The sequence below is a fragment of the Pempheris klunzingeri genome, chromosome 19 (genome assembly GCF_042242105.1).
Source record: "Pempheris klunzingeri isolate RE-2024b chromosome 19, fPemKlu1.hap1, whole genome shotgun sequence".
Classification (NCBI taxonomy): Eukaryota; Metazoa; Chordata; class Actinopteri; order Acropomatiformes; family Pempheridae; genus Pempheris; species Pempheris klunzingeri.
The window spans coordinates 21,356,698-21,384,208 of NC_092030.1; the positions used below are offsets into that span (position 1 = coordinate 21,356,698).

The 27,511-nt window shown below is 45.2% G+C and overlaps 3 protein-coding genes across 4 annotated transcripts in view; 1 reads left to right on the forward strand and 2 right to left on the reverse strand.

Moving 5' to 3' along the window:
- Nucleotides 1-8,877, reverse strand: part of LOC139218575 (unconventional myosin-XVIIIb-like) — a 36,853-nt gene extending 27,976 nt beyond the window's left edge. The window contains exons 1-8 of the mRNA XM_070850201.1: nt 8,788-8,877; nt 4,719-4,862; nt 3,255-3,689; nt 2,543-2,606; nt 1,204-1,316; nt 915-1,082; nt 568-778; nt 343-485 (exon numbers count right to left, since the gene is read on the reverse strand). Coding sequence (XP_070706302.1) covers nt 343-485; nt 568-778; nt 915-1,082; nt 1,204-1,316; nt 2,543-2,606; nt 3,255-3,614 — 1,059 coding nt within the window. The 5' untranslated portion in view covers nt 3,615-3,689; nt 4,719-4,862; nt 8,788-8,877. The remainder of the gene's footprint in view (nt 1-342; nt 486-567; nt 779-914; nt 1,083-1,203; nt 1,317-2,542; nt 2,607-3,254; nt 3,690-4,718; nt 4,863-8,787) is intronic.
- scarb1 (scavenger receptor class B, member 1) overlaps nt 1-27,511 on the forward strand; it is a 238,870-nt gene that overhangs the window by 191,197 nt on the left and 20,162 nt on the right. The gene's annotated exons all lie outside the window — the stretch shown is intronic.
- Nucleotides 15,064-27,511, reverse strand: part of grk3 (G protein-coupled receptor kinase 3) — a 57,419-nt gene continuing 44,971 nt past the window's right edge. The window contains exons 15-21 of the mRNA XM_070849981.1: nt 22,385-22,485; nt 21,850-21,916; nt 20,393-20,488; nt 17,776-17,938; nt 17,215-17,351; nt 15,971-16,084; nt 15,064-15,452 (exon numbers count right to left, since the gene is read on the reverse strand). Coding sequence (XP_070706082.1) covers nt 15,291-15,452; nt 15,971-16,084; nt 17,215-17,351; nt 17,776-17,938; nt 20,393-20,488; nt 21,850-21,916; nt 22,385-22,485 — 840 coding nt within the window. The 3' untranslated portion in view covers nt 15,064-15,290. The remainder of the gene's footprint in view (nt 15,453-15,970; nt 16,085-17,214; nt 17,352-17,775; nt 17,939-20,392; nt 20,489-21,849; nt 21,917-22,384; nt 22,486-27,511) is intronic.

Sequence of the window (27,511 nt, forward strand, 5' to 3'; positions counted from 1 at the left end):
AGAAGAAGACACGAGCAGCTCAGTGTGTGGCTGTGTTTGAATCTTTGTCTTCACCTCTTAACATCCACCCTCAACCCTCAAATTAACACTTTGGTTTTGGTTCAGCGTGAAGCCGAAACAACCGAAACCACATCAGCTCCCACACACACGCTCACACAGTCATATTTCAGAAACATGCTTTGAGCCAGAACTGTAAAAATCACCAGAAGCCTCCATCATGTTGTCTCCAGACCTCCAGGCCGAACCTGACGGGAGCTGGGCAGTTTTTAGTTTGTGGATAACCTAACCCTAACTCTGGCAGCCAGGTGTGTTTTCAGGTGTGTGTGTGTGTGTGTTACGTGCCTGGAGGTGTCCAGCAGCCACCTGCCCGGCGTGGTTGAAGTCCAGAGAGAAGACCATGGCGAATCTAGACGAAGCGTCGCTGTGCTGAGAGCTCACGCAGCCGAAGGACCTCAGGATGGTGAACATGGCCTGGACGCGCTCCACTGGTGAGAGACGAGACAACGGGGTGAGTTGGCGCCCTGCGAGGTGACCCCCCCCCCCCCCCCCTCAGGCCGCCAAACTCACCACTGATCTGCTGCCCGGTCGTCCCGGCCTGTTTGAGGAGGGCGTGCGTGAAGGCCTGGCACGCCGTGGTCTTGCCGGTCCCGCTGCGTCCCACCGCGCACACGCTGTGGTCCCTCCTGGTGCCCACCATGGACACGTACACCCGCTTGACCAGGGCGGCCAGAGCAGGGGGGGCGTCCCACACCGACTCCCCCCGCCGAGACTTCGGAGTCTGATGGAGAGGGAATAAAAACCTTTATATCTTTAATAACAGATTATTATTCAGCAGCATTAGAGACTTTCTCCTTAACGGCTGCTTCAGATTCACGTCCTCGTCCTCGTCCCCCCCCCCCCCCCCCTGACTCCACCTTGCTGTGCGCCTGTATCGGGGGCCACAGGTTCACCAGGTTTGGTCCCGCCTGTGTGAGCGGCATGCTGGCTTTGGCTCGACTGGTCAGCGTGTGCAGGACGCCGCACTCGTTGACGCTCTGCAGGTGGCTCAGATCATCACACAGGTCCAGCTCTGATGGGTTACACTGTGGGGGAGGGAGGGAGGGAGGGAGGGAGGGAGGGAGGGAGGGAGGGAGGGGGGGAGTCAGTCCCAGGAGGAGCCAACAACAGACAGCAGGACCCGCAGCAGGGAAAGAACTGAGCTACCTTCTCGATCTCGTACTCGGTGACATCATGCAGCGACCCGTCCGTGTGCAGGCGGACCCTCACTCGGCCTTCTGGGAGCTCAGGTGTGCCTTCGTCTGGCTTCAGCTGGGTGGCTGAAACAGGAAGTAACCAACCAATCAGAGAGCGGCCGTCAGACTGGAGGAGGTGTTAGACCTGCTCCTCCAGAGGGCCTCCAGTACGGAATTTATTTAAACTTAAAAGCCCAAACTGTTTAAAAGCTTTAATAAAGAGGGAGATACAGTGTCCTGTAGCTTTAGGTAGGAAAAGCATATTTAACAGTTAATAATTAATAATCACTTCTGGTTCACTGGTTTCGCTCCGTTCTCTAATATTTGTTGTTTCTATATAATCTTTTCGTCCTGTAGGTGAAACCACGTGGACAGTGTAGAGGGAAGTCTCTCTCTGAAGCACCTGAAAGGTGACCAGGAGACACGACCTCGTCCTGATTTACAGGTTTAATCCTCAACAATGTGCCGTGTTTTTATCCTTAGCTTGTAAATCTGAGTAACTGCAGCTGCTGAACAGAAGAAGTGCAGTAAAAAGTACAATAAATCCTCAGAGATGTGGTCGAGTATGAACTGAAGCACTTATCATCTGCTGCATGTGGGGGGTCAGAGGTCAGAGGTCTGTGTGGCCATATGAGAGTCAAATGGGATTAATGCAGTACAGTAAGTAGCAGGATGGATGGATGGATGAGCAGCAGCACTGAGGCAACAGAGGCAGTGACTAATGTGTAACACGACATGCAGGTAAGAAACCAGGCTGAAAGATTAACGGAGGCTGTGTTTGGATCAGACTCCGTTAATCCACACAGATTATGGCCTCAATCATCTAGTAGACACATCTTTTCTGTTTGTTTCCACACTGAACCAGCACCTCTAACACCTGCAGACAGCTGGTGTGTGTATATATATATATGTATATATCTCTAATTACCTCTCAGTGTGACGGCTGTCACTATACTACTATAATATCTTGGCTGGTGTGGTAGATTATGTGTTCTGGTGTTCATCTGGTTCTCCTGGTCTGACAGAGTCAAGCTCCTCCTCTGCCTCTGACCCTGATAGTGTTACCCTACTAACCCCAAACCTAACCAGTCTAGTGTGTGTGTGTGTGTGTGTGTGTGTGAGTGTGTGTGTGTGTGTGTGTGTGTGAGTGTGTGTGTGTGTGTGTGTGTGTGTGTGTGTGTGTGTGTGTGTGTGTGTGTGTGTGTGTGAGTGTGTGTGTGTGTGTGTGTGAGTGTGTGTGTGTGTGTGTGTGTGTGTGTGTGTGTGTGTGTGTGTGTGTGTGTGTGTGTGTGTGTGCTTTAATGACTCACCGAGGCTGAATCCATCCTTGTGGACGTACCACACAGTTCCTGCTTCATACCAAACATCCCTCATCTGAACAGACAGACAGAGGGACAGACAGACAGAGGAACAGACAGACAGAGGAACAGACAGAGGGACAGACAGACAGAGGAACAAACAGAGGAACAGACAGACAGAGGAACAAACAGAGGAACAGACAGAGGGACAGACAGAGGGACAGACAGACAGAGGAACAAACAGAGGAACAGACAGAGGGACAGACAGAGGGACAGACAGACAGAGGAACAGACAGAGGAACAGACAGAGGGACAGACAGAGGGACAGACAGACAGAGGGACAGACAGACAGAGGAACAGACAGAGGGACAGACAGACAGAGGAACAAACAGAGGAACAGACAGAGGGACAGACAGAGGGACAGACAGACAGAGGAACAAACAGAGGAACAGACAGAGGGACAGACAGAGGGACAGACAGACAGAGGAACAGACAGACAGAGGAACAGACAGACAGAGGAACAGACAGACAAAGGAACAGACAGAGGGACAGACAGACAGAGGAACAGACAGACAGAGGAACAGACAGACAAAGGAACAGACAGAGGGACAGACAGACAGAGGAACAGACAGACAGAGGAACAGACAGTATTTTATCCACTGAGTGTCAAACGTGATGAAGATGAAGATGAAGATGTCACAGCGGCAGACATCTTTAATCTGACCTCCTTCCTGTCGTGCTCCGTCACCGTCGTGTCTGCCTGCCTTCCCTCTGGCTCCTGCCTCTCCTCCATCTCCTCCTCCTCCTTCTTCTTCTTCTTCTTCACCTCCTCCACCTCTTTCATCTTCTTCTTCACCTCCTCCACCTCTTTCTTCTTCTTCTTCACCTCCTCGTCCTCTCTCTTCTTCTTCACCTCCTCCTCCTCCTCCTCCTCCTCCTGTGGCGTCCTCTTGCTCCTCTCTGACCTGCCGTCTCGTCGCTGCTTCGTGGGCTCTGGCGTCGCCTCCTGTTCGGCCTCCCGTCTCTTGTCAGGGGCGACGATGTGTTTGCTGTTGGCGACGAGCTGCTCGGCTCGGAGGGCCATCTCAGCCTCCAGGATCGGGGGGGTCTGATCCGGGGTGAGGAACTGCTGCACCAGGCTGTCGCTCAGCTTGCTCGGCTGCAAGGGGGGGGGAAACAAGACGGGGGGGTTTAGGGAGTAATTTAGGGAAACAGTCTGAGAGTCTTAGAGATCAGAGAGCCGGTCAGCAGGTGGAGGCACATGGACGTCTTAGATCAACAGCATGATGAGGACAACTTGAGTGTAAAGAGCAAGAACAAGCTCTCCAAGGGGACAAACATGGCAGAGAAGGTGACTGACAAGTCAGAGAAACAGCCTGGCACACACACACACACACACACACACACACACACACACACACACACACACACACACACACACACACACACACACACACACACACACACTTGGCCGATGACTCAGATCCCCGATGGTCGTCCAGAAGGCCTGAAAGAGGCCTTTTACTCCGTACGGGGAGCCGCGGTGACTTCATCACATCCACTGTAACGCTGCGACATGTTGCCATGGAGACGTTGTGTTGTTTCCAAAGCCAGCAGTAAATAACAGCGCTGTCTGCAGGCTGTGATTATAACACAACACTGGTCTGGTTTATTTAGCACGATGGCATGTTTTCTCCCTGTGAGGGCCTTAAAGTCAGCTTCTTCTCTAACCATCTATCTATGTACACGACTCCAGAGGGAGAAACACTGACAGGGGACCAGTTAGCGTAGCTTAGCATAAAGACTGGAAACAAAGGGAAACTGCTAGCCTGGCTCCGTCCAAAGGGAACCAAGTCCACCTAAAAGATGTATTTAATGAACGTTATATCTCGTTTGTTTGATCCACTCATAGTAAACTCATATACTAGAAGTGTCTGCTGGTTGCCTGGCAACCTCACGATGACTTCAGGAACAAGTTTTCTTCTCTTTATAAAACCTGATCTAAAGTTTGGAGTCTGAAGTCTTTAGGGAGCGTTAACGTTACCACACTCCCCCTTATGTCCAGACTAGAGGACGTCAGTGAGCTTTAGAGGCGCTGCAGGCCGGATGTTTCCCCCTCAGAGACGAACCGACCTTCTCGTCAACCCCCCAAAGGTTCAGATGCGAGCTGAGATGAAGAATCGCTCACCGCTCTCTCGTCTTTGACCTCCGGCTCCTTCTGCTTGGTCTCCTTCTCCGAGTCTCTGACCAGCTGTTTGAGGAAGCCGCCGGGCACAGTGGACAGCGGCGGGGGAGGGACGGCCGCCGCCACCGGAGTTTTCTCCTCCTTTATCTGTGGTTTCAGCGACGGGTGAGAGCAGAGTTAGGTGTGATGTGGAACAGAAGCACAGAGCACACATGCATGTTTCCATGCAGACACACAGAATCTATCTTCAAACGTTCAACTCAAAGCCTCTGAAAATGTCTTCTCTCATGTTGTGGTTTTTTTACTTTGACTTACTGATGAACTTTTGATGCTACAGAAAATTATTTACACTTTGAAGACATGTTTCAGGGGCTTTAAAACAGCAGCTGATTCTCCTAAACTATGATGGTGAGTTAAAGCAATCTGAGGAAAAACAGCAGAAGAAGAAGAAAATCATGGAGGCGGGGATGGGGAGTAATATTCTGGGAAGAAAACTCTTAAAGTTAGAAAAGAAAATAAAGAAAATTGGGATATTCTCTAATTCTCTAATTCATGAAAAATTAAAATAAAATCAGATCTATTCTTATTATGAAGTCATGAATTTGTCTCTGGAGATAAAAGTCACAAATCTTTGAGGTTTCTGAAGAGAAAAATAAAATAAATGTGCATCAAAAAGACAAACAGGTCTAAAAAGTCCAGAAGCTTCTGATAATCTGGTGTTTCTGGACTAAAAAGCAGATTATTTCCGTGTTGCTAAACTGAAGTGTGATGAAGGAGGACACGGTGAGCGGCAGGTCGGTCAAAGTGAAGCCATGTTCAAGTATTAAATAATCAGAATAATCTGTTTTTACTCATTAATTTACAATTTAAATCTCAGAGATTCAGATTATTTCTCAGATTATTTCTTATTTACCATCAACGACTCTAAAAACTACTGTCTCAGAGTTTAATATAGAAATATGAGCACATGAGCATCTTCTTGGACTTAATGCCCCTCCATCACTCTTCTACACGTGATGACGGAGGTTTTTCTAGAACTTAATCCGGTTGTTTATGGTCAGAGGAAGATTAAGTTTATTATTTATTTATCTGTTTACATGCTTGTTTGACAGGACTGTGAATACTTAACGTTGATCTTGGTTCTTAAACTTGCCCAGAGGTGCTGCTGAGAGCTAATTTTAAGCGCAGACATTCAGCAGCTCCGCTCTCAGGAGGCTTTCAGGTATTAATAGAAGAGCTGTGGCTGATTGATCAGCTGATAACGACTCCTGAGAGGAAAACCGATGACTTCATTTGGCTTCATCCACCTCTTTAGTCATGGTTTAACCTTTGAGATGTGATGGGAGGCCTAATTATTCATTTGTACTGAGCAGGAAGTGGAATTAAAGGGGACGAATGATAGAAAATCTACTTTTAAACATTAACATGTTCCTACGAACGCTAACTAAACGTGTGAAAACACTTGTGATGTCACAGACGGGGATCTGTTGATCATGTGACCCTCCAGCAGGCCGGCGGTCACCATAGCGATGTGGCTAACGCTAGCTCTGCTAACGAGATGATGAAGAAGAAACTAGACATTATAGCAGGTCAACATGTTTAAACCACCAACCAGGATAAATCAGCAGCACGTCTCAAATAAAGTACTAAAGTATTACAGTATTACAAAGTACTAAAGTATTACAAAGTACTAAAGTATTACAAAGTTCTAAAGTACTAAAGTTCTAAAGTATTAAAGTACTACATGTAGTAAATTAGTTTGTTATTTAACTGACGGCTACGATAAAGGAATAGTTCAACATTTCTGGGGGACTAAAAAAACCTGCTGATACTTTAACTACATGAAGCTGATGATACTTGTACACTTACTTTAACACTTGTGTACTTTTATTACTGATACTTTAACACTTGTGTACTTTTATTACTGATACTTTAACACTTGTGTACTTTTATTACTGATACTTTAACACTTGTGTACTTTTATTACTGATACTTTAACACTTGTGTACTTTTATTACTGATACTTTAACACTTGTGTACTTTTATTGCTGATACTTTAACACTTGTGTACTTTTACTGCTGATACTTTAACACTTGTGTACTTTTATTACTGATACTTTAACACTTGTGTACTTTTATTACTGATACTTTAACACTTGTCTACTTTTATTACTGATACTTTAACACTTGTGTACTTTTATTACTGATACTTTAAGTAGATGAAGCTGATATTTTTTGTCTTGTACTTTTACTTCAGTGGTACTTTGAGCCCAGAACTGTTACTTAAAGGATCTGAGTACTTCTAAGTACTACGGTAGAACCACATTACATCCCTTCAGACAGTCATGGCTTTGAATGTACGCGGTGTTCTGAACACACACACACTCTCTCACACACACACACACACACAGTCACACACACACACACACACACACACACACAGTCACACACACACACACACAGTCACACACACACACACACACACACACACACACACACACATGCATCATGCAGAATCTCTGCACCTCCCTTCTGCTCCCACAGTTTTAAGCGTGACGACAGCGCCATGGTTTCACAGGGGTGGGGGGGAGGTGGAGGGCTCAGGGGTGTGTCGGTGGGGAGGGAGGGGGGCGTGCCAGCCAGCCAGGTAGGTAGGTGTGATGTCACAGTGTGTGAGTGTGTGTGAGACACAAACAACCTGATGATGGAAAGAGAGAGAGAGGAAATGATGAACAGTGTCAGAGATAAAGATGGTGATGAGGTTTCAGTCCCGAGGGGGGACGACCTGATCACAGTAGGTCCACTAAAAGAACTAGTTTGATCCACTGACAGGCTCAGAGTGTTATTCTAAGTGTGTGACAGCATGATGGAAAGGATCCCTACAGAGAGAGACCTGGAAGATCCTTTTGGTTTAACCACAAACAGCACACACACCAGACTACATTCACTAAAACAGGGATTTTACACAGGAGCTGCTGGTCTGCTGCTGCCTCGATCAGTTAGTTTGTTTGTTTTATTGTGAGACGTTGATGTTTTATTGGGTTAGTTCAGATCCAACAAAATATTTGTGTGACACACGATAACATAAATAAACTAACCAATCGAGGCAGCAGCAGACCAGAAACTCTTGCATTCTGAGAGATAAAATCCCTGTTTTAGTGAATGTAGTCTGGTGTGTGTGCTGTTTGTGGTTAAACCAAAAGGATCTTCCAGGTCTCTCTCTGTAGGGATCCTTTCCATGATGCTGTCACACACTTAGAATAACACTCTGAGCCTGTCAGTGGATCAAACAAGCTCTTTTAGTGGACCTACTGTGATCAGGTGCAGTTGTCCCAAAGCCTGTTTGGAGGTGATCTACTGGACCAACTCTTTTCAAACACTTGTTAGTACCTTCCAGTCATCTTAAGCAGAAAATATGTAAAAACAAGGCCCAGCTATCCACACAGTCTCCCCTGAGTGCTGTTTAAAACACAGTTAAATGTAAAACTCTCCAGACCTTTCACACACTTTGATCCAAGTATAATTATCTGCTTCTCATGTTTCAATCCAGTATTTTTTCCCGTCTATTCCTGGGAGCTGGGACGGGACTTAAAAACGTTGGGTTTTAATAACCTGTGTGTGTGTGAGGGCCACACCAGACGACAGGTCGCCTCAGGCCCCGTAAACAAGTTCAGCAGGACGAGGCTCTGGGCCAATCTGGACCCAATCCGCCGGGTTTATGTGTAAATCTGACAATTTAAGGCGTCAACCTTCGACCCTGCAGTTCCTGGACGACCACCAGAGCTTGTTTCAGTCCGGTCCCACACACGAGGGGTGATATTCAGGAGCCATGAGGAGAAAAGTCCCCGTAATGAGCCGCCAGAGACAGAAACCATAAAAGCCGACGTTCCAGTGAAGCAGACAGAGCTGCTGTTACACTCAGACCAATGTCAAGTCACCGCCCGGCTACAGGGGGCTCACACAGGCCCCGCCAGGCCTGCTCCGGCTCAGCCAAACCAGCTATAAATAAAACCAGCAGAAACTCCATTATCCCCAAGTGGACACACACACACACACATATATGGCAGCATACCTTCCAAAACGGCAAAGAAACGGGAGAAAAAGATCCAGATGGTTACTGAGAAATCCTGTGAGGCCGAAATGGGAGTCACACAAACACAGCGGGCAGGAACAGAGTCAGAAATAGAGTGACACTCAGTGATAGGCGGCACAGACGAGGCCTCTATAAATATCTACAGGCTGTGTGGGGGGGGGGGGCACGACCCTGTTTGGAGAACAGGTCGCTGCCGAACGACAAGAAGAGAAGAAGAAGAGAGAGGAGCTGAAGATTTGTAAGAAAAAACATAATTTGGAGAGAAACTGCTGCTTAAAACAGTGAGAGGGTTGTTTTCTAAAGGTGTGTGTGTGTGAGTGAGAGTGTGTGTGAGTGTGTGTGAGAGAGTGTGTGTGTGTGTGTGTGTGTGTGAGTGTGAGAGAGTGTGAGAGTGTGTGTGTGGTGGGGGTGTTAGTGGACGCCGGCTGTCCCGACACCAGTGCACATGTGCAGATCTGCATCGCATCAGCTGTCCGGTTTGATTGACAGCTCCAGCTGAGGAGGAGGAGGAGGAGGAGGAAGAATCAGCCTCTCTGTCTGCTGCAGCTGAATGTTTACACGAGAAGAAAGCGACGGCGCCTGAGAGGTTTTATCGATTTATCATCATTGATCATCAGTTTTAGCTTCGCTGCTCGTTAGTGTGTTTAGTTTAGTTTGGGTGAGAAATAAACTTAGAAAGTACATTTACTGCATTTAGGACACAACTTTGAAGTACTTGTACTTTACTACTTATTAGTGCACAACATCTAATCAGCAGATCAATACAAAACATATCAATGTGATTTTTATACTTGACTGATCACAAGTAGCAATTTTTACTTTACTCAGAAAGAAAAACTAATATTTTCTGTTTTATTCTAATTTGAATTTATATTTTATATTTTATTTACACTGTACAGGAGTTAAAAATTAGAATTAGCTGTAAACAGTTTCATGTTCTGTACTAAATGTGTTGAACTGCATCATCAGAATAAAATAAGATTTAAAAAAAGTGAAAATTAGCCCCAATAATTATAATAATATACTTTATTCTGCAGAATTAATATTTATATCATGTTTGTACTTTTAAGCACAAGAAGTATTTCTACACTGCACTAAAGCTACTTTTATTTAAGTAAAAGCAGTAAAAGTACTTCAGAGTAATTATATCAGATTTAATGTGACTCACCTCTTCACTTCCTGTCGGAGGACGAAGGCTCAGCTTGGTGATTTTCCAGGATTTCCACCTTAAGACGAATGTAAAATTCTTCTCTTTGACTTTTCCTCGACTCAACAGTTGAATTTCCTCGACATGCAGCAAAAAACACATAAACAACCCTAAAAAGGAAAATTACCAAACTTAAAAAATACTGTTTTGGTAAATAAACACTTTTTTAAGGCTCAAAAAAAATTACCTGATTTTCCAGGATTTCCCTCAACACTGACTTTCCCTGCCTGGAAGAGACTTTTCCTGATTCCATGACTTTCCAGGACTGATTTCATGTCCTGGTTTGGAGTGAAAAGCTCGCTGAAGTCTTCGTGTACGGAAGATCAACTGAGCCGAGAATAAAAAACTGAAATACAAAAATAAACTATTTAACCAAAGGATCAGAGCGAGTGTTGGAGCTTTAAAAGTCAGATTATTATCCAGTGATTTGAACACATCGCTCCTCACTGACCTTTTCACACTCACCTCATATATCAACACTAATGGGATCCAATGGTGACATTTGAATGAACAGATTTGTGACAATTTGTACAAATAAATATTTATGAATCATATTTTAGTGTGTTTTCATTTTTCATTAGTTGTAATAATTTATTCTAAAACTTGTGACCTGTTAAATTAGTTTTACAAGTTTACAATAAAGTCGCTAAAGGGGGTCGAATCAAAATTAAACACTTTTAAATATATTTAAATTTTTAATTGAATTTAATTAATTAAATTAAAATTTTTAAAAAGTTAAAAAAATTAAAGGTAAATTAAGTAAAAGTTACATTTAATAAAAACTAAAAGAAAATATTAAAAACAAAAAAATGGATTAAAATAAAACAAAAAAATTAAATTAATGTAAAATATTAGTTACATTAAAGGTAAAATAAAGTATATTGTTAAATTAAAGGTAGTAACAGGTAGTAGATGAAAAGTAAATGAAATTCAAACAAATAGTTAAATTTTATACAAAATTGAACGGTAAAATTCAGAATTTTCAGAATGAAAAATAAAAAATTCAAAAAGTAAAAAAGTTTAAAACACTAAATTACTATTAACATGCTACTAAATTAAATAGCTGTCAGGTAAAAATTTTAAAAAAAGTTTAAAAATGTTAAAAATTAAAGTCTAAAAAACTCAAGTAATGGTAAATAAAAACTGACGTTAAAAACAAATTAGAAAAATTCAATAAAAAAATAAGAAATAAGAAAATATAAAAATAAAGTAAAAAAAAAAATCAAACTAAACCACTTAATTAAAGTTATGACTTGGTGTCACACGTATTAAATTTAGTCATGAAGCTTCTTTTACTTCAGTCTGAGGACGAGTAGAAACCTGGAAATCGCAGCTGAAAAGTTATTAATACCAAATAACATATCTAGTGAGTGTGTGTGTGTGTGTGTGTGTGTGTGTGTGTGTGTGTGTGTTAAAGTCAGAGACACGAACATCAAACCAGCTTCTGTGGACAGAAAAGCAGAAGTGACAGGAGGCGACACGGAAAAAGGATTTTTATTCATGAACTGTTTTTACAAGCAGTCCAACACGCAACGTCCTACCTGTCCGAAAACCAACGAAAGAAACGGAACAAAACAAAATCATTGAAATAAAATAAATTTAATAATAATCATTGAATAATATTATCAATTATATATCAGTATTATCATAACCTTAATGGCAATAATAACCCAAAGCCAGTAGTACTTGTGTCTGTCTGTCTGTGGCGTATGAAAAACAAAGAGTTTCTGATGGGTGTAAACCGGAGGACTTTCTGCGGCGAGCTCTCGGCTGAGCGTGGAGGGGGGAGGCGGAGCCGGAGAGAGCGCCTCACCTCCCCCCTCTCCCCTCCAAACAACCACCTACGCCCCCCCACCCCAACCCCACCCCACCCCCCCCAAAACAACCACCTCCACCGCCTCCCCGTCTGCACGCAATAAATATGAAAGAGCAAAGAGTCCTGTATTCAAACAAAAATAATCATCTGGAACTCGCAGGTACAATATCTAAAGTCTTTATGTGCAAGATTTGAGCTGAAGTCTTCACCACAAACAATTAAACTCACATCAAAACCCCCGACCTCCCCCGAACAGTTTCATTTTGTTTTCTACATTAAATCTTTTAAATAAACCTAGAGCATTTTGTCATTTCATATACACATATATTTATATATACTTTGAATTTTTTTCCTATATGCCATCCTTTTTTTTTTTTTTTTTTTTTGTTATTTTAATTGTCTTGTGTTGAGCGTGTTTGAGCAGAGTGTGTGTGTGTGTGTGTGTGTGTGTGTGTGACATGAGAAATAATGATTAAAAAAGTCTAAATCAACGTCCACTTTGAGGAGGGGGGGGGTGTACAGAGCTGTAACGAAGCTACACACACACACACACACACTCACATGTGACGTACATACAGTGTGAAAGGAAACTTTTAGTAGTTGGTGTGTCCAGAGTCCCCATGGCAACGTGGTGCACATAAACACACACACACACACACACACACATAAACACACACACACAAACACACACACACTTCTTCTCTGGAATCAAAAAATAAAATTAAAAAGTGTTTGGTCACAGTTTTGTACCCTTCACAGATGCCACCACAAACCTTCTGCTTTATTTCGGGGGGGTGTGTGAACTCGATTGTGTGTGTGTGTGTGTGTGTGTGTGTGTGTGTGTGTGTGTGTGTGTTCTGGCTGTTGCCGAGTCCGCGGCGAGAAGGGTCCAAAAAGTTCGGGGGAAATTAAGGAAAAAAAAAAAAGAAAGGAGGCTTCCCATTGGTTCCACTCGATCAGCAACAGTTATTTGGCACATTTAACAACTAGTAAGTAACACATTGGGCTAAAAAGGTGCAACAACATAAAGTTCAATGAAAACAATAAAAACCATTTTGGTTTACAAAAATAAAAGACACCTTGAGAGGTGGCAACATTTCTCTATAAGACGATAATATCTCCCCCTGACTGGTAAAGGCTACAAAGAAGAAAACTGAACCACGAAAGCACCCCGAATCGAATCGACCCTTTTTCCTGCTCCGGAAATGCACGGACGTCACCGGCGAGGACACGGCGCAGAGAAAAACCCTGAAATTAATCAATGTCAATGTCAAACACACGTTCTTCGCGCTCCTCCTCCTCCTCCTCCTCCTCCTCCTCCTCCTCTGCCGCTGCAGCGTGTTGCTTTTTAACTCTACGATTGTGCGCGTTTCTGCCCTTCGGTTAAATGAACCGTAAAATGCGCCGATAAAAACAAAATAACCCCAAAATAATCTGAACTGTGTCACATTCACCAAAATCAAATTTAAAAAGACATAAAATCATAATTAGACTTGGAGGAAAAATCCACCCTGAAACACTTTGACGGGAGATAAACAGGCTGATGATGCGCTTCTCGTGTTCCCGCAGGTGAGAGGTGGGCGCCGTGATGTCACACATTAAGGAAGTGGAGAGGCAGCCGCCGTGTTCGTCTTTACCGACGCCATTTTATCGACTGACGGCGAATTCATCAGGTATTTAGTGACGTGTGATACTAAACGGAATATTTCAGGCTATTTATCAGATTAAATCTGTCATAAAAAGCTTCACAATAAGAGTCTTCACGGTTTGAGATTCTTATTTTTTTTTTTTAAACTACAACAACCGAGCGCTCACGACAGACTGTTGTTTAAAGGCATTCTGGGAAACGGAGGCCAAACGAGCGATGAGCTGTAAAAAGGCCCTTCAGGTGTTCTGTTTGGTGCATTTAAGGGTGGATTTTTCCTTTAATTAGCTTCAGCTCGTCTTCGTCGTAGTCGCACGCCAACAGGCCGACAGGATGAGGATGATTGTGAGCAAGCGGGACGATGAAGGTGTCGTTTTTCCAAGAAGGCTGTGGGACGGCGGCGGCGGCGCTCCTCGTTCCTCCACATTCGGCGCCTCCGACGCGCTCAAAGCGACTCGGTCCAATGAGGTAACGCAGCGCTGCGAGTGACTGAAAGCTGTCAGACTCCTGCCTGTCCACACTCCCATCCCCTCCCCCACCCCTCCCAGCAGGAAAACAAGCCCCCCCCCTCCTCTTCCTCCTCCTCCTCCCTCCCCAGGACAGATTCACAAACAGAGAAGTCCCCGATAATGCAAACACGTTGGACTAAAACACTGGAGATGCACAGAGAAAAGGGTTTCCTATATACACGTCCTCCCCCCTTCCCTCCCCCCTGGCCTTCATACACAATAGTTACACCGTTGTCCGTGGTTACCGCTCCCCCTCCAGTCTTCACGGTCCCCATAGCAACCGGCTGCTGTTTGTCAGCCAATGGAATCTCAGTCTCTGTGGTAACTGGCTGCACAGGAGCCAATCAGAAAGAGTCTTCTGGTCTCGTACTTCCTGTTTTGTTTTTTGTTTTTTTTTCTTCTTCTTCTTCTGCATTGGAATGATCAGCCGCCTCCACCCACACACACACGCCCTCCCCCCCTCCTCATCCAACGCCGCCGCCGCTGTGTGTCCGGGGGGCGGCGTGGGGGCCGCCCAGCAGGTCCTCAGGTGACTCAAGTAAATATTGATGTTGGCACTTTACGCACTTTCAGTAGCAGAGGGGCAGAGGAGGGGGAGGGGGGGGGGTCAAGCAGCCTATTTTCTCCTTCGTTTTTTTTTTTTACCCCCCCACCGCTTCAGTCCGGACTCATCCGCATCACCCCAGAGAGAGAGAGTGAGAGTGGGGGAGGGAGGGAGGCTCTCAGACCTTTAGCTCTGTGAGTCCAACAGGCTGCTGAGGGGAAAAAAACAGAGATGGCGGGGGTGTGTGTGAGTGTGTGTGGGGGGGGGGGGCTTCCTTCAGCTTCACCTGATTCAAACAGTGAGAGGTGGGGGTGCAGGAGAGAGAGAGAGAGAGAGAGAGAGAGAGAGAGAGAGAGAGAGCGAGAGAGAGAGAGAGAGAGAGACGGGGACGAGAGAGGACCGGGTGTCAGTCCTCGTCACATTCATGCAGAGGTTCTTCACATGCTGACCCCCCCCCACACCGAACGCCTCGTCCTCCTTTGCTTCCTCTTGGTGAACTGGCAAGGTCCCACGGCGACGGAAAAATATACATGATTGGTCGTCATGTTGAGTGTGTGTGTGTGTGTGTGTGTGTGTGTGTGAGAGTGTGTGTGTGTGTGTGGTGAGCAGGTGGTGGTGGGGGGGGTGTCGGGGCAAACGTCCTGCAGCTGATGAGGAGGAGGGTGGAGGTGGGATGCAGTGTGTGTGTGTGTGTGTGTGTATAGGTGTGTGTGTTGTATAGGTGTGTGTGTGTGTGTGTGTGTGTGTGTGTGTGTGTGTATTCACAGGCCGTTGCTGTTGCGGTGTGTGAGGGGGGGTTTGGAGAGCTCCACCACGCCGGCCCGGCCCTTGCCGATGACTTTGGGGGCGCGGCGCAGCAGCTTCTGGGCCTCCGTGAACGCCTCCGTCAGCTCTTTCTTCCACTGCACGAACTCCGGGTCGCTCTGCAGGCAGGAAGGACACGTTAGCGAGGCTCAGACACACACGGACACACACGGACACACGGACACACGGACACACACGGACACACGGACACACGGACACACACGGACACACACGGACACACACGGACACACGGACACACACGGACACACACGGACACACACGGACACACACGGACACACACGGACACACACGGACACACGGACACACACGGACACACACGGACACACACGGACACACACGGACACACACGGACACACACGGACACACACGGACACACACGGACACACGGACACATACGGACACACACGGACACACACAGACACACACGGACACACGGACACATAGACACACACGGACACACACAGACACACACGGACACACGGACACATAGACACACACGGACACACACGGACACATACGGACACACGGACACACACGGACACATACGGACACACACGGACACACGGACACACGGACACACGGACACACACGGACACACGGACACGGCGGCCGGTACCTCGCACTGCAGCACGAACTGCTTCCCTCCTTTGATGCGCAGCAGGATGCACTTCTTGTCTTTCACCTGCGTCTCCTCCACCGTCACGATCTGCTCCATCGTCAGCAGGTTTTGCTGTGAAGCGAATCGGCCAATCAGAAGTGAGCGGAGGTGAACACAGGTAACGAAGCATCATCGGGGCTGAGCGGTAGAGGGGGGGGGGGGGGGGGGGTCTGAACTGGACTCGGCCACAGGTTGAATATTAACTACCAGACTTTCACAATAAAAGTCCTAGTGGAAAAGGAGCTCACCTGTACAGGTTGTTACTCCTTATCTGCTGCTTGTTTTGTGTGATGCGCTCCATTTATTTTATTTTAATCGATTTATTTTATTCCTCCTTTACAGATGAATTGATTGTAAAACCCCTTCAGGATTAACTAAGTATTCTGAATCTGAATTTTATTTAATGTATTTCTGCCTGTGAAGCACTTTGTAAGTGTCGTGCTGTGCAAATAAAAGTTATTATTATTATTATTGTTATTACCCCAGTGAGGCAGCCACCAGCTCTACTGAGCTACTTTGCCTTTGATAACAGCCATAAATAACAGAATGTCTGACGTTTTGGTGTTTTTTTGGCTACACCTGCTGTATTAGGTAACTGTAACTAGAAGGCAGCGCTTTACAAGAGCTGTGCAAGTCCTGCAAGTATTTCACAATAAAAGCCAGGAAGAAACAGGAAGTGTTGAGTAGAGTACATAAATATATTATATATTATATATTAAGGGTGTTTTTAATCCAGTCTGTGACGTACTGAACTCTTTCCACCCTCATGCTATTAAGCTCATTCAGACTTCTTGTCTTCAGTTTAGAAACGCTGCAGTAATTAAACCCTTCTGTCCACAAACACTGAACTTTAACCTCCTCTTCAGGGTTTAAAGAGTTTTTCCACCGAACCAAAAGCACCTGAACGCCTCTCTGGGGGGTGGGGGGTGGGGTTAAACACTGAAGCTACACTACTGAGGCTGAAGCAGGGAGGGGGGGGGGACTAGAGCTGTAAACACTGGACAGAGACAGCAGGGACCTGGTGTGAACACTCACCCCGTCTTTGTGCTTTCTAAAATGTTTTAGCCACGCCTCCTTCAGGGCGGAGTCAGGACAGACAGACAGACAGACAGACAGCGTTCATACACAGACAGACAGACAGACGGACAGACCCCTTCCTCGGGACAGACAGACACGCGAGTAAGAGCGAGAGGCCGACTCACCCGCGACTCGCCCTCCCCCCTCCACTCCACACGGTTGGGGAACAGGTAGAAGTAGCGGCGCTGCCACTGCGTCAGGAACGGGTTCCCCAGCTTCAGCATGTAGCCGTGCATGATGCAGTCCTTCCCCGAGGCGTAGTCTGCACAGGGACACAGGGGGAGGAGTCTGAACACTTCCTAACACACTTCCTATAGGCTCGCTAACTGAATAACTGGTCCCAATATGAGTAAAAACTAGATTTATCATAATCTCTATACATGTACAGTCTACGACTCTAACGTCTGTCAGACATCTTCCTCACGTCCATCACACTCATCGTCTCATCACTTCCTAAGGCGACTCATCACCAGCAGTGTTTAGATTATCAGTGTGTGAGAGATCTCGTGGAGCAAATGACGACATGAGCTGCACTGAACAGGAGAGATTCTGCAGGTTAGCTCTCTAGTGAGCTCCTCCACGCCGCCCTGTGGTGGTCAGGATGGGACACAGTCTGCATTGCGTGTTTAAGGACCCGTAGCCCCCCCCCCCCACCGCTGTGTCCGCTCCCTGACTTTTGTCTTTACCCTCCTCGTGGCCGAGCTGCTTGTTCTTCGCCCTCTTGCGAGCCTCGTTCTTGTCCGTGTCCGAGTTGACCGCCTCGTAGACCGTCTCCGCCACTTCCTGCTGCCAGCGCTCCGATATGACCAGAGGGAAGTTCTTGTACAGCTCCTGGTCGCTGTCCAGCAACTACAGGAGGGACAAGAGGCAGGAAGTGTTAGTGTTAGTGCGCTAGATGATCAGAGTCTGTTCAGTTCCACTTCTTATTAAACTGTCACACTTTGATTTGGCTTCAAAGTTCACTGAGAGTTTAGACCTGTCGATCACAAAACATGACAAAAGGCTTAGTTTGATGACGTCGTGCAGCAGCGTGGGATCATGGGAGTTGTTGTCTTCACCAACACTGGCAGTGAAAATCCAGTGTGACAAAGATGAAGTTAAGTTTTATTCACGCTGCAAGTAACGTTACCTAATACATCATTTTTAGTGTTTACTTCCATAAAGATCGATGCCAAAGGGAGGAAGCCCCAAAGAGCAGCAGGAGAACTTCATCTTCACCTCATATCAAACACTCAAACTCGTCAAATACGCCAAAACGAAGGAAGAAAGAAGGAATCAGTAGCCAACATCACCGTGCTAACAGGGAGGAATAACTGATGCATCATGGGTAGGCTAACCAACAGCAGACATGTCACGCACAGATTCCACCTTTAGCTTCATGTGAGGAGTTTTAACATTAATGGGAGTTTGCAGCTGTTGAACCCTTTAGTGGACGTGTGGACACAGTTTGTGCTGACAGATGTGAGGTGTACAAAGAACTGAAGGTTGTTAGCTAACTAGCTAACTAGCTAACTGTGAGAGCAACTTTCTCACAAATAATACACAAATATTTCTGCAGCTACAAAACACTAATGCCTCTTATTTACCTCTGTATTTCTATCTGTGAGTTCATATGAAGGTACTAAAGTATCTGTGGGGATCATGCAGAGCCACCTGCTGTGCACGCTGCAGTAATCTGATCTCCCTGCTCCTGTTATTTCAGGGTTTTCTGACAGAACCGCTCCTTTCGCTCCGGCTGGATTAACGTCGTGGGACCGCAGCTCCACGTTACTCTGCTGCAGTAATTTAGATTATTACTCCTGAGTTAATCACAAGCACCGTCTGGGGAAGCGTAAACCGACTTCTCTGGGCCTGAGCGTCGGAGGATGAATAACCGTTACTGCAGCCACATCAAATGTTAATGAAGGAGGAATCTAATGTTCCAGGAGAACCAATAAAGTCTGAGGGAGAAAACAAGCACATAAAGCAGCCCAGAGGCTCTGCCTGTGGGTGGAAACGACCAGGACGAGGAGCATCTTCACCAGACAAACAAACAAACACTCAGTATTGAGAACAACATGTTGTTTCTGTGATGGATTTTCTCTAATCAGCGGTGGACGGAGACACTATTGGTGAATAAACACCTGTTTCAGGTGAGACAGCTCTGTTAACACTGCTAACGTGTGTTTACGGCTGTTTGATAAATATAAAATGAGACTGGAAGACTCAGTCTGTGTGTGAGGCCCATAACTGATACTTATTTAATCATCCACATTTAATTTGATTAAATAACTGATTTAATTCTCTATGGGTCGATAATTCTGGTGTATTTTGATGGTAAACAGCAGGAAGGTCACATTTCTAACATCCTGAATTAATTCTTTGCTCTTTTTTATTTTTTGGTGTCTAAATAACTAAATGTTTTCAAGGTTAAACAAAGGTAGGTGCTAAAAGTGTTGGAACTGGTCCAGTAGATCACCTCAGCCAGCAGCCACCAAAGGGGCTGCAATGGCTGCAACGTGATCCTTTGGGACAACTGATCACAGTAGGTCCACTAAAAGAGCTTGTTTGATCCACTGACAGGCTCAGAGTGTTATTCTAAGTGTGTGACAGCATCATGGAAAGGATCCCTACAGAGAGAGACCTGGAAGATCCTTTTGGTTTAACCACAAACAGCACACACACCAGACTACATTCACTAAAACAGGGATTTTAGAGAACAGGACTCAGGAGCTGCTGCCCTACTGCTTTCTCCATCGGTTAGTTTGTTTGAGTTATTGTGTGCCTTTGGGGTTTTAAACGGCTCATTCAGATTAAGCACAATATCTAATATCATATAGATATAACATAAATAAACTAACTGATCCAGGCAGCAGTAAACCAGCAACTCCTGTGTTTGTGAGGTTAAATCACTGTTTTTGTGAATGGAGTCTGGTGGTTTTGAGCACACTACAATTTCATATAAGCCAACTTTCCCTTTTTCAGTGCAAATGTCATTAGTTTGACGGTTTGGGACACTCACAGTTCCCTACCTGCAAAAGCTGTGTTAGCATTAATGCCACTGCTAGCAGCTTTTTCCTCAGTGGGATTCAATGTGCCGTGTTAGCTAGCTGGAGCTGACAGAGTGAAAAAAGTTTTGGAGATCAGAGGATGAGTGCAGCATATAAATCCACCTCTGAGCAGCAGATTTACAGCAACTCGCTTTATTCCCAAACACTGCAAGCGTCCATATTTAGGCGATCGTTGTGGCTCACAGCATCCTTCCTGTGCGGGAGGTGTGTGTGAGGGGGTGGGTAGTAAATGTAGTGTATGGATTTGCTTTACCTTGATGCCCTTGGTGTCCTCCTCATCAAAAGAGCCGATGTCGAATGCATCTGCAGCGTTCACCTCCCCCCTGGGAGGAATTAAAGGAGGAGAGTACTGCAGGCGGAGAGAGAGAGAGAGAGAGAGAGAGACGGGTTCAGGGAGGAGAAGAGGAGGAGGAGGAGAAAGTGACAAAGGAGGATAACAGGAGAACCGACAAGGCGACAGTCCCATAGCAGCGCTTCCCTGAAGTGATGGGGTAACCATGGCAACTGTAACTGTACTGGACTAATGACTAGAGCAGCTCCATCGTCTGTGGCTGTAAACAGACTTCAGCTCATCTGCTGCACAAGAGTTTTATATAACTGCCAATTATCAATATTCTTCTGTTCAGGGTTTAATTCACAAGTTTCTGTAGTAATTCTTTCCTCTTTTCTGTACGAGGTGCAGTGAAGGAGGTAACATCTGTAAGACCACTGATCGAACAAAACCAAACTGTAAACTGTAAAACAAGCATCTAAAAAACATTTTGATGAATAAGGACTAAAAAGAAGAGAAACAGTTTCACTTCTGCTGCAGATAAATTAGTCTCAAGTCTAAAAAACATGTTTCAGGATCTAGAAATAAACACAGGATTCATGAATGTGTGACGACCTGAAAGTTCACAAATACAAAACCATTCAAACAAAATAAATATAAAATATAACTTGAATAAATATCAGTGTCTTTATTTATCAAAATCATGTTCATTGATCCATTTCAGTTCATCTATTATTATCCATCTATTTCACTTCTTTTCTATTTTTGCTTATCTACAGATTGTGGGCTGGCAAACATCAGGTTCTGTTAATTCTTCCGTTTTTTGATGCTTTCAAAGTCACAAAAATGTGTGTTGTGTTTAAGTGCTGTGTGAAAACCTGGACATCTGGCTTTTCGGCACATTCATTTGTGGTTGGTTTAGTTAGTTTGCGTTCAGAAAACAATACTCGTCTCGTGGAGGCTCAGTGAAACCGAAATATGTAAAAACGGAGCCGGTGTTTAAAAATAATGAAGTTGTCCTTTAATGTAAATCTTCATTTGGACAAACAGCTTTAACCTGCAGCACTGAGACTGAACCTCCCCTGCTTCTCCTCCTCCTCCTCCTTTTATTGTGTTTTACTGTATTATGGTTGGTGCCTGCTGTTGTTCTGTCTGTGCTCCCTTACTGAGGGTTTCTAATCTCCGTATTTACTGCTGAGTTTGTCTCTCTTGTGCCTTTGCTGCAGAAATGCATGTATCTTAATGTCTGTGTGTATTTTAAAGGCCCATCGAAGGTGTGGCATCAGTTTATGCTACACACACACACACACACTTGTCAATACACACTGTCTAGGTGCAATAAGTATAAATTAAGTATCTCTAAGGTGTTGTTTCAGGCCGGCCTACTGACTTTTGGTGTGTAAATAACATTAAACACATAAATAAGCTTAAAAACTCACCTTCTGGAGGTAAACTTGCTGCCAGTCGATGCCTTTGAAAAACTGATGCTCCTTCACCTCTGGGGCTCTGCATGTGTGACACACACACACACGCACACACACACACACGCACACACACACGGGGAGAGAGGACGTGTCCAGGTGTTAGCTTGCGTTCAGACACTAGGTGGCAGTGTTTGCCACAGTACTCCCCTCTGACAAACACTCATCATCCTGCTATTTAGCCAAACGCCCGGCGCAGACAGCGATCCATCGCTCCGCTTTAGTCGTAAGCTGATGCGAAATGACAGCGCTGATGAAATTAGTTATGAGCTCAGCCTCCATCAGATCACTCGGTGTCCGTCTCCATCCGTCTTCACTGGGCCGCAAACGACACCACCCAGTGTTTCCAGCCTTAATGAGCACATCTAGCAAAATACGTCTGACTGATGAATTCATTTGCACGCCCGTGGATATCAACGCTGATATGGGGTGAAGTTAATGTCAACTTTTCAGCCTCTGTGTGTGTGTGTGTGTGTGTGTGTGTGTGTCGTACCCTCGGCCCTGACAGCCGAGCCTCTTGGATACGTCTCTCTGCAGCAGCCCCTCCAGCAGATCTTTGAGCTCTGCGGTGAAAGAGTCTGGCAGCTCCACATTCTGAAAGAGAGAGGACGGGGGAGGGAGGGAGGGAGGGAGGGAGAGAGGGAGGAAACATGGAGGGTGAGGGGGGTCAGAGTGAGAAACGGCTGCTGGAAAACACACTGACATCATTTGCAGCTGAGTGGCCCTCCGCTGTGGGCCCTCCACAGGCTAGACCAAGACAACCGAGCCTCAGTAACGTCATGAAAACACAGTTATTGATGGATTTTCTCACTTGCTTGGATATCAGTTCTGTTTTTGGCACAGTAGGTTCATTCCCTCGACATGCACACAGCCTGTATCATACATGTGGAGGGCCTAATGTGTGCACTGACACTGTATGTATGTTTCACGGCATCTTATTAATATTCACATTCCTGGACTATAGTCATAATCATGCTCTTGAAACTACAATTCCCATAATGCTTTGTCCAGATGTAAACAGGAAATGCAATGTCGCAACACTGTTTCTTAAGCATATATAGTTGTTTATATTACAGGCTTTAACATATGCTGAATTAGCTGTCAGCAGCTCTGGTTTGCAGTGCACCCATTAACGTCCATACAACTACCACTGTATTACTGAGACACTGAAGAAAACATAAAAATGTGAATATTCTCAGGCAAGTTCTGCAGCTATAAGAACGGTCTTTTTATCTGTGATTTCTTAATGGATTCATGGATGTTTTAATCTACTTTATGACATCAGTGTGTCTTTCATTTCACATTACTGGACAGTTAAGGTTTTTGCTATCATGCTCAAAATCTTGAAACCACATCTCCCATAATGCTTTGGCAAATTAGCGGCGTTAAAAGCAGGCTGAATTAGCCGTCAGCAGCTCTGGTTTGCAGTGCACCCATTAACGTCCATACAACCACCACTGTATTACTGAGACACTGAAGAAAACATAAAAATGTGAAGAATCCCAGGCAAGTTCTGCAGCTATAAGAACGGTACTTTGTGAATTCTTAATGGATTCATGGATGTTTTAGTCTAGTTAATTGCATCAGTGTGGAGCCTAAGTCTCACTGTGAGTTCTGATTTGACAGAGTTGTGACTCAGGGACGACGAATTTTGATGCAAATTGCGGCACTCTGCTGCTGAGGGTTTTAAAGGACCTTAATTGCCTCCACGAGCTCTGTGTCACAGCCAACACCGCTGCTGTTGACCATGTTAATAAGTGGCCAAATCGGCAGCAGAGCTACAATAATCAACGCCTCGCTGCTTCCCGGCCACCTGTGTGGACCTGTCCCTTCCTACGACGGCTGCAGCACGAGTCAGCCGCCGCCCTTTTATTCCTCTCTGCCGACCGGCTGAAACGTCCCGTCAGCTGCTCCGTGGAAGCGTTTGAGAGGAGCCGGAGTACCGTCTATCTGGCTCCGGTCCAGCCCTGCTTCTATCCATCTCTTCCTGTCCTGATCCGCTCAGCTCTCAGCCTTTTCTCTGCTGTTTATGTGATGAGACCATTCATCATGTTTAATAAACACTAAGACATATAGAGCAGTATTTTTAGCCCCGTCAGGCTGCAGCACGGCCGGCCGGCCCCTCTCTCTCACACACACACACACACACACACCCAGGGACGAGGATTAAGGGGATAGAGCAGATTAAGTGGCTGGATTAAAATCCTAATCTGGATTTATTGTGATATGAAAGATCATACTTTCTGTTTAGAGGTCCTGCTTGGCCAAATAGCGCCTGTGTGTGTGTGTGTGTGAGAGTGTGTGTGTGTGTGGGAGGAAGCAGCAACCCTTCTCAATTGCTTCATGTCCGCTGTGATGGACAACTGCTGCTGCTGCTGCTGGCAAGAGCAGCCAAGTTTGTCACTGTGAACTCGTCTGTGCTCAAACACAACATGTCGCCTTTACACAAGTCCGGCTCGGCCGTGAGGAGGAGAAAAGTGGAAGGGTGGGCGAGAGCAGATATGTCACTGGGTGGGCTCAATGGACGCCATTCATCCCAAGTGTTTGCCCAATCTGACCCAGGACATCAAAAGGCCCGACAGTAAATCCAACGAGGCGCCAAACACACTGTTGTGACTCAGACTCTGTGTGTTGGAATATCTTCTCATTAGCGCTGAACCTCTGTGTGTTTTTGGATTAGTTTGACACTGAAGAAAACATAAAAACATGAAGATTCGCCGCACTGCTTCGCCGATTCTCAAGCCTATAGTTGTTCATATGTTGGCAAACTGTACGCCGAATTAGCTGTTAGCACCTCCAGTTGGCTGTGTACCCATAAATGTACAGACAGCCATCACTGTGCTGTTGTGGTACTGAAGAAAACCTTAAAACGTGAAGATTCTCAGGCAAGTTCTGCACTTAATCAGGAGCACGTGAGTTTCAAAGTAAATGTATTCCTGTGTCTACATCTATCAGCAAGTTAAGACTTTTTAACACCAGTTTAATTAGATTTAAGGCTTTAAATACTGTAAAATGACAAGAAGTGGTTCAGTTAAAGAACGATTGTTATTAATGTGAGAAAACATGTTTGTCCTTAATGATATTAATGAGCACACGTAGCTGAACTATAAAAAGGACGACAGACACATGAAGACGTTTTTAAAGACCTTTCCTGGTCTGGTCTAAAAAGATGTGAGTGAATGGTGAAAAATGTTGATCAGTTTATATCAAACCAGGAAATATTCACATTTAAGGAGCTGAATCAGAGAAGTATTGATTCATGTCTGACTTTACTGTGGCACAATATATTTAGTATTATTAGGTTTCATTCTTATTTGGGGTTTAATTCATTTATTTGCCATCCACTCTGTTTATTTTGGTATTTTAATCCTGTTTTAAATGTGTCTGACTGGACTGGACTGTGATTGGCCCCCCCAGACTAGTTGTGATGTCACAAAGTCGGGCTCTTTCCACCCAGGTGTTAAACAGAGACTTAAAGAGTGAAGCTCAAACGTCACAGCGACAGAACAGGAAGAAAAACTTCACGAAGCTGCTTGTGTCCTGATTAACGAGGAGCTCAAATATTTAGGAACCACTTAAAGTTTTACAGCCGACACACAGAGCGACGTGCATCCGATCAGGAAATTGGATCCATACGATAAAAGCAGCAACATCTGAGACTGTTTGCTCGTTGAAAGTGTTTTAACTTTAACGTGTCCACATGTTTGGACCGTGTCCGTTACGCTCCTGTTATTTATTCTGATGTGCTTTAACCAAAGGAACATTTCCATATTGTTCTTATCTCATCATCCCTGCACCATCTCCACTGAAAAATGTTCCAGACTTTTTTATTCTATGTTATTATGTAAATCACAGGTTTTAGAACCCAACTGTTAATATGCATGTTGGCAAACTTCCTTCACAGAAAGTTCATTTGACTGTCAAACCCCTACAGAGGAAGTCAACTAACGGGTGCTTCCTGTTCTGATTCTTCTCCCCTCCACATACTGAATAAATAGAATATTATAATATTGTTCTTCTATAAATACGAACTGAAAATGAGTTCAAGTGTCAAGTGTGCAGCCTCGTCTCCATGGAAACGATGGTGGACGCAGCCGTAACGGCGTCCGTACACAGAAAGAGAAAGAAGTCTCTTTACTTTTCTGATAACGAGGTCGATATTTGGAGTCACGTTTAATTACAATTCAGAGAAGTCTGAGCCGAATTATCAGAACTGTTCAGAAGACTGAAAAATAGTTTGATTTACTCTTCAAGCAGCAAAAAAAACGTTTCAGCTCCTGAAATGTGAGGATTTGCTCCTTTTCTCTGCTTTACATCGATGTAAACTGAATATTTGGGGGTTTTTGCGTGTTGGTCGAACAAAACGAGACTGTTAGAGGCGTCAGCTTGAGCTCTGGGAAACTGTTACAGACAGGAATGATCGATGAATCAGTGATGAAGATAACCACAGACCACTATAATCCACACTTCTTCCAGGCGGATGAAGCTGCGATGCTGTGAGCATCTTTAAAGCTGCGTAAAGCTGCGCTGCATGTGGCTAGAAATCCGTTTGACCCGGGGAGGGAGGGAGGGAGGGAGGGAGGGAGGGGGGGACTCAGTTTATCAGAGTCGGTTTCTGCCATAAGCCTCCGAGTCTTCTCGTGACGCAGCAAAGTAAACTGACAGCAGGCAGAGAGACAGAGAGACGGTGGAACACCACCTAAAAACAGAGCCCTGCCCCTGGTGTGACGGTGTGTTCACACACAGCTCAGTGTGCACAGGGTCCAAACGGCTGTGTGCGTTTGGTATTACTGAACGGTAAACACGTGCTCCGGGTTAAGTAAAGACTCGTGCTGCCGGCGAGCTTTACAGCGTGTTTACACAGAGATGTGTGCATCCGCCACCGTGTGCAGCTCCGTCGACCTCTTCTAGGAAACGAGCCGCCGGCGTGGAGCGGGGCGTCGGAGCGGATCAGCGGGTTAAATGTCAAGACTTTTATTGTCACCTTTTAATTAAACTACAGGCCATAAAATAAACTTCTAAAGTGAAAATATTCTCTATTTATTCTCTCTTATTATAAGTTTATTACTAGTAAAAGTCCAAACAGGTGTTTCCTCTCATCTGGTTTTCGTTTCGTTTCGTTTCGAGGAACTGGGCGACTATTCTGAGCTGGAGCGGCGAGACGTGGATCGTCGGTTCAAGTTGACGGATGAGACGCCTGCGCTTAGTTAAGATTAAGTTAAGATTCTGCTTAAAGCTGTTTCACAAAAATCTTAAATATTCTCTTTAAGTCTCCTTAAAAATGTTGACTTGTGTAATTTAGGTTTTCCCCTTATCTTGGTCTTAAACTTAAGGAATCTCTTAAACCAAAGTAAAGGGAAATAAAGTGTCTAGAGATAAACGGATGGAGACAAAAGTAGAAGATGAAGCACTCTGACGGAGACGCTCAAGAACTGGTTTTACACTTTCGATCAGTTCAGGATTCGTCCCGTCGAGTCGGATCATTTCATTCAGTAACAGACGAGGCGTTTAATGTCCACACGTCACTCAGAGCCTCATCGATGATCGACAGCGACGCTCTGAGTGTTTTTCCTCCAGAACTCTCATCTTTTCCTCCACTGAACAATCAGATTTCTGTCTG